This window comes from Eublepharis macularius, chromosome 18, assembly GCF_028583425.1.
Source record: "Eublepharis macularius isolate TG4126 chromosome 18, MPM_Emac_v1.0, whole genome shotgun sequence".
Taxonomy (NCBI): domain Eukaryota; kingdom Metazoa; phylum Chordata; class Lepidosauria; order Squamata; family Eublepharidae; genus Eublepharis; species Eublepharis macularius.
The window spans coordinates 11,838,595-11,852,677 of NC_072807.1; the positions used below are offsets into that span (position 1 = coordinate 11,838,595).

General features: G+C 42.9%; 1 protein-coding gene across 5 annotated transcripts in view; it reads right to left on the reverse strand.

The window, feature by feature from the left end:
• The window catches only part of SLC44A2 (solute carrier family 44 member 2), a 100,437-nt gene that overhangs the window by 19,964 nt on the left and 66,390 nt on the right, over nt 1–14,083 (reverse strand). For all 5 annotated transcript variants that reach the window (XM_055002278.1, XM_055002279.1, XM_055002275.1 and 2 more), the window contains exons 10-14: nt 10,629–10,741; nt 4,751–4,882; nt 3,293–3,392; nt 2,270–2,362; nt 2,056–2,140 (exon numbers count right to left, since the gene is read on the reverse strand). In XM_055002278.1, the coding sequence (XP_054858253.1) occupies nt 2,056–2,140; nt 2,270–2,362; nt 3,293–3,392; nt 4,751–4,882; nt 10,629–10,741 (523 nt within the window). The remainder of the gene's footprint in view (nt 1–2,055; nt 2,141–2,269; nt 2,363–3,292; nt 3,393–4,750; nt 4,883–10,628; nt 10,742–14,083) is intronic.

Here is a 14,083-nt window from a genome sequence, read left to right on the forward strand (position 1 = left end):
CTCACTAGATGGATTCAAGACCGGCCTCAACTATATGCCTGGCAGAACATCTCTGTCTTACAAGCCCGCCAAAAGGATAAAAGATCTTAGTTCTTTCACAAGCGTGAGAGCAAGATTCAGGTCCACCAGCACCTTGAAGACCAAAAGATTTCCAGAGCAGGAGCTTCTGAGAGTCATTTGTGGTAGGGAATTGGTCTATCTCAAAATGAGAGAGATTTCCCCTTCCCCTGTGTTGACCTTCTTGACCGATGTATTATATTATTATCCTGCATTTCGTCCACCAGGGACTCCCAGCAGGTCTCCCAGGCAAACCCTGAACAGACCCAGATCTGCTTCACTTCAACAAGACTGCTGTAGTGTGTCTTTTTACTTTCAGTGTGTAACTTTTTATCTGCGGGACTGCCCCCCCCTCATATGAACCCCAGAGGACTCTCCATTCTAGTGATAAATATCTGCTAAGGGTCCCTGGCCCCAGGGAGGCCCACCCGGCATCAACCAGGGCCAGGACCTTTTTGATCCTGGCCCCAGCCTGGTGGAATGCTCTGTCTAATGAGACCAGGGCCCGGCAGGATTTGTTATCCTTCCACCGGGCCTGCAAGACGGAGCTGTTCCGCCAGGCGTATGGGCAGTGCTAGGCGGAGCCCCCTGACCAGTAGATCACAGAATATGCCCTCCCTACTAGCAACTACCTCCATCGAGTACACAGTCCCCAGTATGATGCTCAGGAGATGGGTGAAGGTCGGTCAGTTGGTTAGTTGCTGTGTCGCTACAAATATGTATATATCTGTATTTTTAATTGTGTAATTTGGAATGTTTATGGTTTTAACTGGTATTAATTATTTAACGTGTTTTAATTGTATGTGGTTGTAATCCGCCTTGCGCCTGCTGGTGTGGTGAGGGCGGAATATAAATCAAATAAATAGATAATTAATAAACTATCCCTAAGGCCTGACCTACACCTGCCTGCCCCCTGCAGGCCTCAGGGTCGCCTCCCAATCCTGTTGAGTTCAGATCCATTCCTTCAAGGAACTAACAGAGGCTTAAATGGAGTCTTCCTAATTTAATTTGTGCAACGAACTTGGAAAGCTGAGTGAGTGTGATTTGCTCAAGGCCATCCAGTAAGTTTAGCCTCTGAACAGGCTTTTCTGGTTCAAGTCTCACCACTGCAGAACATTCGCTCCCGTTAGCCAATGTGTTGTAGTAGTTAGTGGGAGACCCAGGTTTTCATCCCCACTCTGCCATGGAAGCTCACTGAGTGACCTTGGGTCTACCTAGCTAACCAAGTTGTTGTGGAGATGGAAAGGAGCAGAGAACAATGGTGTAAGCTGCTCTGGTTCCTCTTTGGAAGTGGGGCCTATCAAATGAATAAAGTTCCCTCTTCTGCCCTAACATCTCTGCATTTGTTGCACCTTAGAATAACGAATACAGACTTAAGAATATTGCTAAACCCTAAAGCCAACATTTATACTGTCCAAATCCCAATAGCGTATACCTTGGTCACCTGCTGGAGGAAAAGGAACACAAGTTCAGTCTGCACAAAATTTCACTTTCCAAAACTGCTACCCAATGACATGAGGTCACAACAAGACCGAGGAAGGAAGGAATTTGCTTGGCTCAGACTTTTCAGGGCTCAAAAGGCCTGGCTCTCGCATCATGATGCCAAAGAATTGGGAGGGGAGATGACAGCACAGAAGCACTTCTGACATATTGTTGAATCCAGGTGACTTTTTTTACTCAGTATCAGGCTATTTTCCTTTCCATATTACAGCTTCTATCCCACGTGGCTTTTGTACAAGCAGGTCCCATGAGCCTTTTGGGGTGATTAAAGAGGACCTTTCCTGTCTTTTCCACCAATGGAAAAGGATCCAACCAATATTTTTCTGGTGGCTCCACCCCAATACGAGACAGGAAGCAGTATTTGTCATTCAGACATCATTTCTGAACAATCTTCAAGGACAGCCCCACATTAAAAAAATACAGTAATTCTGAATATAGTTTTTGCTCGTTATTTAATTCAGTGTGTTTAATTTGTTGCTATTTTAGATAGGTTCTCACCTCTGGGTTGCATGTTGTCCTGGAATAGTTGCATTGAGTCTCATTAAATACCTTGTAGACGGCTTCATTAGAGGTAGATAAGAACCTGGAAGCAGTCAAGGATCTCTACTTTGCTGAAATGTACCACCCATCTCTGCTTTTGAGAACCAGATAGCTTAGGAGCATTCAAAGCTATGATTCACCTTGCCAAGAGCAAAAAACTGAGGAAGGATACACAGCTGTGCTAGCCCAGTAAGCAATACAAAGACACACCAGGAAGAACGTGAAGAGTGGAAATACCAGAGATGTCATGATGTGACCAATGGCCCTGCAAGAGAAATGGGGGTGAGGGTGGAAAAGAGTGCATTAATCTAAATACCTCATCCGGTCCAGCACGAGCAAAGCTCCACTTTCCTCTCATGTGTGTTATGTGCCATCAAGTCACCTCCGACCTATGGCGACCCTATGAATGAAAAACCTCCAAAACGTCCTATCATGAACAGAGTTGCTCAGATCCTGCAAACTGGAGGACGTGGCTTCTTTTATTAAGTCAAGCCATCTCATTTTAGGTCTTCCTCTTTTTCTACTGCCTTCCACTTTTCCTAGCATTATTGACTTTTCCAGAGAATATGCTTCCTCTCATTGGACAAAATTCTGCCTTCTATTTTTGTTGCATATAATACTTTCGCAGCTGTGACCATATATGCATAATAGACCAAACCAAGAATTTCAGGAAAAATGGAAAGTTTTTTTGAATATGTTGCTGCAAACTAGGGAGAATCAAGTATAATTAATATTAAAATAGATCAATTGATAAGCTATGCTAAACGTAGTAGTACTGAATATAATGTTGAATATAATGTAAAATATAAAAGACTGGACGTTAAGTATCTTAGGTATGTATGGGGATGGAGAAAGGAAATATTATATAATTAATTGTATTTTTAACTCGCCCTCCCTGCAAGCGGGCTCAAGGCAAGGTACAACACTGGTTAAAATACAACATAAAAAACAATAAACACAGCATAAAAACAGCAATCAATTATGTAGTTCCATTATTCTGATATATATTTTGTTTACATTTTATATGTATTTTGTTTGGGTTTTTTATATCTATTATTCACTATTTATAGTTTAAATTAAAAAATACTGAGAAATTGTGCTTGATTTTTCAGCAGCAACAGAATTGGATAGAACAAAACGTCCACAGAAATGCAACAGGGATGGCGATGGGGTACCCTCTGCATGCCATACTCACTTGCTGGCTTCCCTGATCAATGCGATGGCAATGAGGATCCTCTTGCGCAAAAAAATGAGCAGAAGGATGATGATAACCTCTGTGATGCAAAGGATGATCACTAGACAAGAAACAGAAAACATCCTGAGAACAGCACATGGGCCATACGGATACCTGTAAGCGAAGAAAGAAGGGGGGCGAGGACCCACAACTCAACCCAAAATTTACTGTAGATGCTACAAAGGTCAAGCTAAAACCATAAAATATATTCAAAATAAATATTTATTATACAGTGTACACAGTAAAAAAAATTCAAAACAAAGGGCCTGAATGTCCGGCTACACAGAAAGTCTAAATAAGCTGTAACATTCTTCAAATATGATTGGTAAACATAACAACAACAACAACAACAACAACGTTCGATTTATATACTGCCCTTTAGGACAACTTAACGGCCACTCAGAGCGGTTTACAAAGTTTGTTATCATCCCCACAACAAAACACCGTGTGGGTGGGGCTGAGAGAGCTCCGAGAAGCTGTGACTGACCCAAGGTCACCCAGCTGGCTTCAAGTAGAGGAGTAGGAATCAAACCCAGTTCTCCAGATTAGAGTTCCGTGCTCTTAACCACTACACCAAACTGGCTCTCACACCAAACTGGCTCTCATGTCGAATGACCAACTCAAGACCATACGTATTTCGGCCCAAGGGCCTTCCTCAGTGGTTAATAATACACACTTTAGCAATAAACAGATACATCCAGAAACCAATATGCATCAATGCAGCCCTGTTGTTACTGTCTGGATAAAGAACAAACACAGTATAATTATGTTTATTCTCATAACAAATTTAATTTTTTGTTACAGCTTATCAAAAGCATTTCTACATAGCTTGACATTCAGGCCCTTTGTTTTTAATTTTATTACTGTGTACCAGGGCTTTTTTTCAGCTGGAACGCGGTGGAATGGAGTTCCGGCACCTTGTGAAAATGGTCACATGGCTGGTGGCCCTGCCCCCTGATCTCCAGACAGAGGGGAGTTGAGATTGCTCAGCGGTGCGGAGGGCAATCTAAACTCCCCTCTGTCTGGAGATCAGGGGGCGGAGCCACCGGCCATGTGTGTCAATTGGGATCATTTGGGACCAAGGGCGATTTAAACTTTAAAAATTTCCCCCCGTGTTCCAGCTGACCCAAAGTGATGTCATTGTGTGGGCCTGAGTTTCACCACTGAGTTCCACCACCTCTTTTCCCAGAAAAAAAGCCTTGCTGTGTACACTGTATAATAATTTTTTATTTTGAATATATTTCATGGTTTTAGCTTGACTATTGTAGCATCTGCATAAGGATACCTGTACCAGTTCTACTGCACAGAGGACAATTCTGACGGCAACATGAAAAGACTCGTGGAACAAATCCATGCGCACATCGGAGCCTGGCCACCGGAGAGAGACAATCACCACTGGGGGTGCCGCAAGGCACTTACTGAAGGCCAACCAGGTTTGCCTCAGGTGGAGATAAACACGGACATCTGTCTGGAATCCAAGATCCTTCAGAGAGACATCAGACCCAGCCTGCCCCTTCAGCGCAGCATATTCCATGTAGCAGTGAAAGATCCCTGCCAAGAGAAGCCAGCAGTCAGAGCGGACAAGAAGACAAAGAGTCTGTTTTTTCTCTCTCTCCCCACTTTAATAGGTGCATGTGAATTCTCTAAATTATTTTCATTTTCAAAAGTTTTTGTGTCAAGCTTAGCCCTCAAACCCTAAAATTCCCAGTCACATAGTACAGAATGTCTTGTCTGGATCCAAGCCTTCATGTGCCTCGGTTCATAGGCCAATTAGACTACAGGGGATTTTAAAAGAAAAAGTCATACTATAGAAGAAATAATATTTTGTTATTAGATAACAGTTTAGTTACAAACGTTGATTACAAAATTAAGAAATATTTTAAGGCCATCGGGAGTGATACATCATCCAACCCTATACTATGGTTCTGAAATGGGGAGGGGCGATTATCCCCATCTCCATGTTAAAGAAAAATGTGTTTAGGAAATAAGTTGAAGAAGAAATTAAAAGAATAGAATGAGAGCAAAGTTCCCTTTCAGAGCAACTGTAGAACTGAAGACAATGAAACAGAAATGTACATTCTTAAAGAATTTAGAAAGCATAATAAAATAAATAAAATGTTGGGAGTTTTTTGTTTAAAAAAAGGTTAATAGATCCTGCTTTAAATTTTGACATTTTTTTTACAATGGAGCATTCTAAAAATTTTGTGGGCAACTTAGATCATCCTCTAGCAAATACTCTAAATACACAGAATCCAGTAATATCAAACAAACAGAAGGTAGCTGAAATATTGGGTGTATTTTCACAGTCTTTTTCTTCTTCACAGTCAGAGTAGTTCAAAAGTGGAATCAGCTGCCTAGGGAGGTGGTGATCTCCCCTTCACTGGCAGTTTTCAAGAAGAGGCTGGATGAATATTTGTCAGGGATGCTTTAGGCTGATCCTGCACTGGGCAGGGGGTTGGACTAGATGGTCTGTATGGCCCCTTCCAACTCTATGATTCTATGGTTCTATTTCCATAGCAGGTGGCTTGACAACTGAATTAGAATGTTTATGTATTGTCGAAGGCTTTCACGGCCGGAGAACGATGGTTGTTGTGGGTTTTCCGGGCTGTATTGCCGTGGTCTTGGCATTGTAGTTCCTGACGTTTCGCCAGCAGCTGTGGCTGGCATCTTCAGAGGTGTAGCACCAAAAGATAGAGATCTCTCAGTGTCACAGTGTGGAAAAGATGTGGCAGGTCATTTATATCTACTCAGGAGGGGTGGGACTGAGCTGAGTCATCCTGTAAGAGTTTCCCAGGGTGTGGAATGCTAATGGCGGGAGGCTTCACTGTATCCTGAGGAGGTTCTTTTGCATATGGATTGGTGCTTGATGTGCTAATCTTCTCTGCAGGGCTATTGTCGGGTGTGGAGTGTTTTGTTGGCCTGGTGTTTTTCAGAACTGGAAACCATGCTCTGTTCATTCTTAAGGTTTCTTCTTTCCTGTTGAAGTTTTCCTTATGCTTGTGAATTTCAATGGCTTCCCTGTGCAGTCTGACAAAGTAGTTGGAAGTGTTGTCCAGTATTTTGGTGTCCTGGAATAAGATACTGTGCCCTGTTTGAGTTAGGCTGTGTTCAGCCACTGCTGATTTTTCCGGTTGTCCAAGTCTGCAGTGTCTTTCATGTTCTTTTATTCTTGTCTGGATGCTACGCTTTGTGGTCCCGATGTAAACTTGTCCACAGCTGCAGGGTATACGGTATACTCCTGCAGAGGTGAGGGGGTCTCTACTGTCTTTTGCTGATCGTAGCATCTGTTGTATTTTTCGGGTGGGTCTGAATACCGCTTGGAGGTTATGCTTTTTCATAAGCTTTCCCATCTGATCAGTAATTCCTTTGATATATGGCAAAAACACTTTTCCTGTAGGAGACTGTTTTTCTTTGGTTGTTTGATTCATCCTGGATTTGATTGCTCTTCGGATTTCATTTCTGGAGTAGCCATTCGCCTGAACTGCGTGGTTTAGATGATTAATTTCCTCATTGAGAAAGTGTGGCTCACATATCCGTCTTGCACGATCCACTAATGTTTTCATTATGCCTCTTTTCTGTCGGGGGTGGTGATTGGAGTTTTTGTGTAATGTTTATGTTTTTTCCAAATTTGGAACGAGGCCATACTGCCCAAAATGAACTACTTGATACAAGCAGATACATAAATGATAATCCATGCTTTGAAGAGGGTCAATCCTTGCGGCAGTTTGGAACGTTGAATTCTGCGAAGACTTTATGGCTGGCTCTATAGCAGAGGTCAGTAAGACCTAATCATCACTGACAATTTGTTCTTTTTTTCTTTCTCTTGTGCTGTGTTAATTTAGAGTTACAGAAGTATTGATGGCATTTTACTATACTATTAACACTTTAAACATTGTGCTGTATAGTGGGGTTAGAGTTTCAGACGAGGATCTAAAAGACCCAGGTTCAAATCCCCACTCTGCCATGGAAGCACGCTGGGTGACCTTGGACCAGTCACTGTTGAGAACATGCCTGCCTTTTGCATTAAAACTGTAGCCATGTTCTTAAAACTTTGGTTCAGGCTCTTGAGCCTTCCTGAGAAATCTTCTTGAGAAACTTGCAGAGCTTCAGAGAGAGACAGCTTTTGGTACACAGTGACCTTGTGAGATAAGATAGTGAACTAGCCTCATTAGCAAGACAGAGCTTCGCTGGCACAGTTCTTGCCAATTAACATTCTTGACTGATCATACCATTTTACACCGGCAAGAGAGAGGGGTGGCACCAAAGCTGTGGATTGGTTTTGATCCTCTTTTCACACGTATGCCCCTACATCACTTCTTGGACTACCAGTTGGTCAACAGGCCTGGATCATTCGAGACTCCAAGAACCATAAATTAACTATCCAACACAAGACTTTAGGCTTTAGTCAGGTCAGAGCCAGTCATGCTGTGACCCAGCTATTGCTTCAGTTCTGTCTCTGTTCTGTAGGATGGAAGCTCTGCTGTAACCATCTTTGTGACTTGCTGTGCTGAACAACTGAAATCCTGCGTGCCTCTGAAAAGAAACTTTGCTTCTGCCTAACTTCTGCTGGATTACCGTGGTATATAGAATTAATGCTATTTGCTGTAGGTTTTGTTAATTTAATCCTCAAAATCTCTTGTCTAACATTATATATCTTTTGCACCTTAAATAAATTAATTATATTTTTTTCTTGTGTGGTCCTTAACTCTGATACCTCAAAAGACCAGCAACACCCCATGCCTGACACTTGACCACCTGCCAAGGTAAAGTTCTGTTTTGGGAAACTCTGCTTGTAAGTCAACCCTTGCAAGGAAGACTTCCTGCTTTAAGTCCCCTATAGGCTTGAAGTTTCTTACTTCATAGCCTGGGGCTAGTGCAGGGCTTTTTTTCAGCAGGAACACGGGGGGGGATCAGAGTTCTGGAACCTCTTGAAAATGGTCACATGGCTGGTGGCCCCGCCCCCTGATCTCCAGACAGAGGGGAGTTGAGATTGCCCTCCGCACAAGCGGCACGGAGGGCAATCTAAACTCCCCTCTGTCTGGAGATCAGGGGGCGGGGCCACCAGCCATGTGACCATTTTCTCCGAGGGCAACCCTCTGAGTTCCACCACCTCTTTTCCCAGAAAAAAAGCTCTGGGCTAGTGTAAGGGAGTGGTGGCGGCGTCACCAGGCTGATGTGAGGAATAGTCTCTCATTGGCAAGTTTGTTAAAAGTTTTGTCTAAAAGGACCCAGCCGTGGGTGTCTGTGTGTCTCTGCTGTCTGAGCTAGGGAAGAGCCACGGAGCTGTGCCTGGGATCCTTGATAGTCACACACACTCAGCCTAACCTACCTCACAGGTAGGGTTGTAACCTCCAGGTGGTGGCTGGAGATATCCCAGAATTACAACTGATCTCCAGGCCACAGAGATCAGATCCCCTAGAGAAAATGGCTGCTTTTGGGGGTGGAATCTATGATATTTTATCTCACTTGAGGACCCTCCCCTCCCTAAACTCCACCCTCTCCAGGCTCCACCCCCAAATCACCAGGAATTTCTCAACCTGGTGCAGAAAACGCTACTCACAGGGTGACTGGTGGGATAAAAAGGAGGAGAGTAGACCAATGTAAACTGCTTTAGGTACCAGTTGGGGAGAAAGGAGGGGTATAAATGAAATATATAAAGTAAATAAAAGTGTTGCGATATTTATTAATTTTCCCCCTTAAACGGGAAGAGTTAGCAATGTACAAAATAAACAAATACCAACTTGTGTATTTGGCAGATTACTTTAAAATTAAAACAAACAGAATTTTTAAAAATGAGATGAGCAGGGTAGATTTGATTTCTAAGAAGATAAATTTGGAAAAACTGACTAGAAGGGGAGCAGTATTGAAAAGGTAAATTTTGGAAGTAACAAAACTACAAGTATAATGTTTGTAAAGATATGATAGGTATTGTAGTGAAAAAAATGGAAAATGGAAATACTGTGTTTCTTTGTCCTTTTTCTTTAATTTTGGATCCTTTTTCTCTCTTTTTTATTTCACTTTCTTTCTTTTCTCTTCCTTTTTTATTGAGTATTTAACCTTATCAATAAAATAAAAAGTATTCTATTAAAAAAATGAGATGAACATGAAAACTTAGTTCTCTTTTGATGAAAGAAAGTCTACCTAAGCCAGACGCTTACTGGCTGTGTGGCCCGGGGGCAAGAGGAGGACAATTCCCTTGGTGGTAGACAGCATTCAGCGGAACCTGAGAGCGGGACCACAAGTGACGCCTGACACAGATTGGACACTTGTCAGCTTCCCTCAAGTTTTGATGGGAAATGTAGGCATCCTGGTCTCGCAGCTTCGCTCTCCGACTGCTGTCCAGTGGACTTTTCAACTGTCACTTGTCCAACATTCCGCCAAGCTGCCTACATTTCCCATCAAAACTTGAGGGAAGCTGGCAAGTGTCCAACCTGTGCCTTTTGTCACTTGTGGTCCCGCTCTGAGTGGCTGTACAGCACAGATGGATGCTGGAGGGACTCAGCAGCTCCCGACACAAATCTGTGCAGGAAATAAATAAATACGGTGCCAAAGAACTGCTTTTTTTAAAAAACGTACTTTACTTATTTAAAAAATTGGTTGCAGAATCACATCTTTAAATTGTTATTAAGGGGGGAAAGGCAATGTGGGCAAATTCTCATTTTGTACGAATGTATTAAACTTTACGTAGATGACAAAAACTTTCTATCACTCAGATCAATGCGAAGGTACATATGCAAAGACATTTGAAAACAAACAGGAGCAACCTATGTAACAGAGATACAAAAGAGAGAGGGGTAAAGCCATACAGGTCGAGACAGCTAGTGGACAGCCCACAGCACTGAATGGATCCCTGACTGATCGGCTGCTGGGCAGACAGAAAACATTGTGGACCAACACGGCGACTAAACTTTCAGGCCCAAAACTGAAAAATTGTGTTTGAAATAAAAGAGAACGGTATTTGGTCCACTTGCATTCATGGAGGGATGGATGACAACAAGCCGGATAAAAGGGAATGTTTCCAAAGCTTCTTTCTTGAGTCCACAAACTGATACATCAATCTCTAGAAGTCGTTGCAACTAAAGCGACACAGAATCCCTTCTCAGTTTCATTGCAGCAACCCTGTTCTGGAACGCACAACCAAAGCAGGAAAGGTGGGGAAGCCTCTCAGCATTCAGATCCCCCACCCAAAAAGGAAGGAGGGGCAACATGCGACTACGCCAGACCCTCAGAGAGGGAGCGCCAGGTTCTGCTGGGCTTTGAGCCTTGAGCCCAAGATTCCTGGCTCATCCAAACTCACCGTATCCAAGTACCAGGATCACGAGCACAATCATCACCCAGACCATGATGCCTGCCAGGAACCGAAGCAGGACGATAAAGATGAGGCTGACCACCATGGAGATCACCAGGCCGCTGCAGATGGAAGGCAAGAAAGGAGTTCATAACTCTTCCAACACTAAGTGGCAGGGGAAGTGCCCCACATTCAGTTATCTTACACAGAACCAAGAACTGGGAAGGGGTGGGGTGGGGTGGGGATCCAGTTTGGTGTCGTGGTTAAGAGTGGTAGGACTCTAATCTGGAGATCCGGGTTTGATTCCCTCCTCCTCTGGCTTGAAGCCAGCTGGGTAACCTTGGGTCAGTTACAGCTTTCTCAGAGCTCTCTCAGCCTCACCCACCTCACAGGGTGATTGTCACAAGGATAATAACACATTTTGTAAAATGCTCTGGTGGTTGTTAAGTTGTCCTAAAGGGCAGTATGTAAATCGAATGTTTACTACTACTACTACTATTTGGTGTAGTGGTTCAGAGCCGCAGGACTCTAATCTGGAGAACAGGGTTTGATTCCCCACTCCTCCTCTTGAAGCCAGCTGGGTGACCTTGGGTCAGTCACAGCTCTCTCAGAGCTCTCTCAGCCCCACCCACCTCACAGGGTGATTGTCATGAGGATAATAATAGCACATTTAGTAAACCACTCTGAATAGGAGTAATATATTATAGTAATATAGTAATCCTTCAAAACAGGCCAAAAAGAGGAAGACAATAAAGACATCCACTCCCTCTTCCATTCATACATATTATGGTATCTGTTACTTATGAATTGGCCCTTCTCTGTTAAGTTACAGTATATTTAAATAATATGCAGACAACAGGCTGTCATTTACATCTTCCCCATCATCTGAAAGCTACGTAGCCTGAGTTGAGCTGCTGTCTTATCAAGGAATGTTAACAGACATACAAGCTGCTCTAGGTGAATGTACATCAAAAAACACACGGCTTCATGTTTGCGGACAGTACACATTTGGAGAAGGAACAGGAAGTTTAGCTTCAGTTGAGTAAAAAAAACTTCATACTGGGCCAAGGGATAAGAAGGGCAGAAAACAAAGAGAGTTGACATGCAAGAGAGTTGTACAGGCAAAGAAATAGCTTTAGCATTATTGATCTTTAACAGAGCGTTAACAGTACAAATCATAGTCTCCGGTAATACCAGTTTTCACTGCTTTCATTGGGGATGGGGAAGAACACAATGGAAAATATGAGTCTTCATATCATAAAGCATCTCAATAATTCTCTCTGATGAGGATTCCTTACGAATACAGGACAGCCCTGTCTCCTCAAACCCATGGGCAGAAGACTGAAGTCCGGGGAGGGGCATTGTTTTTAACAACAGTTTCCACCGATTTATCTGGAACAGCTATTAAGGCTAACTGGCCTGAAATTTCCTGCAAGTTCTTCTCTGGAATGCTTTTTAAGAAGCTGAGTTCCAGTTGCTCCCAATTCCCTGAAAGAGAGGCCAATTCTAGCCACAAGCTGCATGTTTTTCTTAGAAGATGAAGACTATCATATTTGAGTTCTTTAAATATCTTTGGGCATATGCCATCCAGGCTTGTCTGTTTTTAATTTGCTCATCAGCCCTATAACTTCATCTTTCACCATCTCTATTTGACTCAGTTCTTCTGATACCCTTCTTGAAAAAGCAACTCTGGAGTGGGTTAACTGTCATGTATTTTCTGGAATGAATATCAGTGCAAATGACTGATTCTGTTTCCCTGCCATCTCCCTGTCATTCTTTAGCAACCATTTCACCACTTTGTCATCCAAGGACCCCTTTGGCTACTCTCTAATTTCTGATGTATTAAAAGCAATGATTTAGCAATACACTCCTAACATTCTTTTTTCACTTATATGATTATTTATTTGCATAGACTCAGCCTTTTTTTGGTTCATCTTATTTGGGCAAGACTTATTCTATTTGAGACTTTTTCAAGGAAGCCTTTTAGGTTTTAAGGCTTCCTTCACTTTGCTTGTTCACCATGCAGCCAACTTTTCATTTCGGGGGCACCTTCCCTAATCCACACTATCCATTATGGTGGATTTAAATACAGTAACATCTCCTGCAGCACCGCTTCCTATAAAGCAGTTTTGCCACAGCACTCTTTATCCTGGGCATAATTTTTACTATACAAGTGGGGGAAGCATTAGGCTCAAAAGGGGAACTCTCATCCCCTTTACCCCTTTTTGCTCCCTGAAAATGGCAGCTGATATCCAGCACTTCAGAGTCGCAAGTTATCTCAGGCTGGCCCAGACTTATCCAAGCATCCATCCCTCTACTCTGTATCTGAACCCAATGTGTGGATTTAACAATCAAAATGCCAAGGAGCCAGTTCAGAACTGGATATGTGATATATGAGATAACCTTGTTCATCATCCCATCATCTTCCATCACTCATACCGGAGGAGCAACGAACGCAACCGTTAGTTACCCAGCAGGCCCTGACCCAAGGCACTGTTGAGTACTTGCTGATAGCTGAGTGCAAATAATGCAGTGAAGTTACACTGTGCTGATTAAAGAGGCAAAAAGTTTATTTGAGGAAATACATACTTGAGAGTAAAGAGGAAAGAGAGATTCCTTGCTATCTGACTACATCTTGCAAAGAGAGATAAGAAGTGTGGCAGGAGAGAGAAGAAGCAGGATATTGCCCTGTTTAGCCCAATAGGAGACAAGACAAGGAAATGACCCCCAGGAAGCAAGAGAGGTGCTACTCTCACTGTCCTAACTAAGTGATCCTTGCTGCCCCCTGCATGGTAGGCTGTTCTTCCTTCTTGCTGCTGCAGTACACCAGACATTGATATTTCCAACACTTACTAGTGTACGTTTTTGAATTATTATTAAATTATTAAATCATTATTGTTAAAATCAAACTCTTCAGCCCCAGGGAGGGGATGTGGCTCAGTGGCAGAGCATTTATTTGGCATGCAGAAGGTCCCAAATTCAATCCCTTGGCCTCTCCAGTTTAAAAAAGAACCAGAAAGTACCTTATGTGAAATATTTCGGTCTGACCCTAGAGAGACGGTGCCCATCTGAGCAGACAATGAAGGACCAAGGGATTGAGTCAGTATAAGCCAGTTTCATGTGTTCACATATTCATTTGTGCTATTACCAATACCCCAATGAAGCCGTCATAAACACGTGGAAGAAACAGCAATATATACTTCAAATACATCCCCATGTAAAGTGTTACAAATGTTCCCACATTGCTGTTTCACACGGCACTCTTTTCAGAAAAGTATCCACAGCATTACAGGAGGTATTTACTTTATATACAGGCCTGAGAACCTGCAGTTTCAGGTTGTTTACCTCTAGTTCTATTCCAGATGCTTTATCACTGGGTGAAATGCTTCACGACAGCGGTTCACTGAGATATTTGGGAGGGTATGCAAGAAACAGAAAACACACGAGCACACACACACACACAA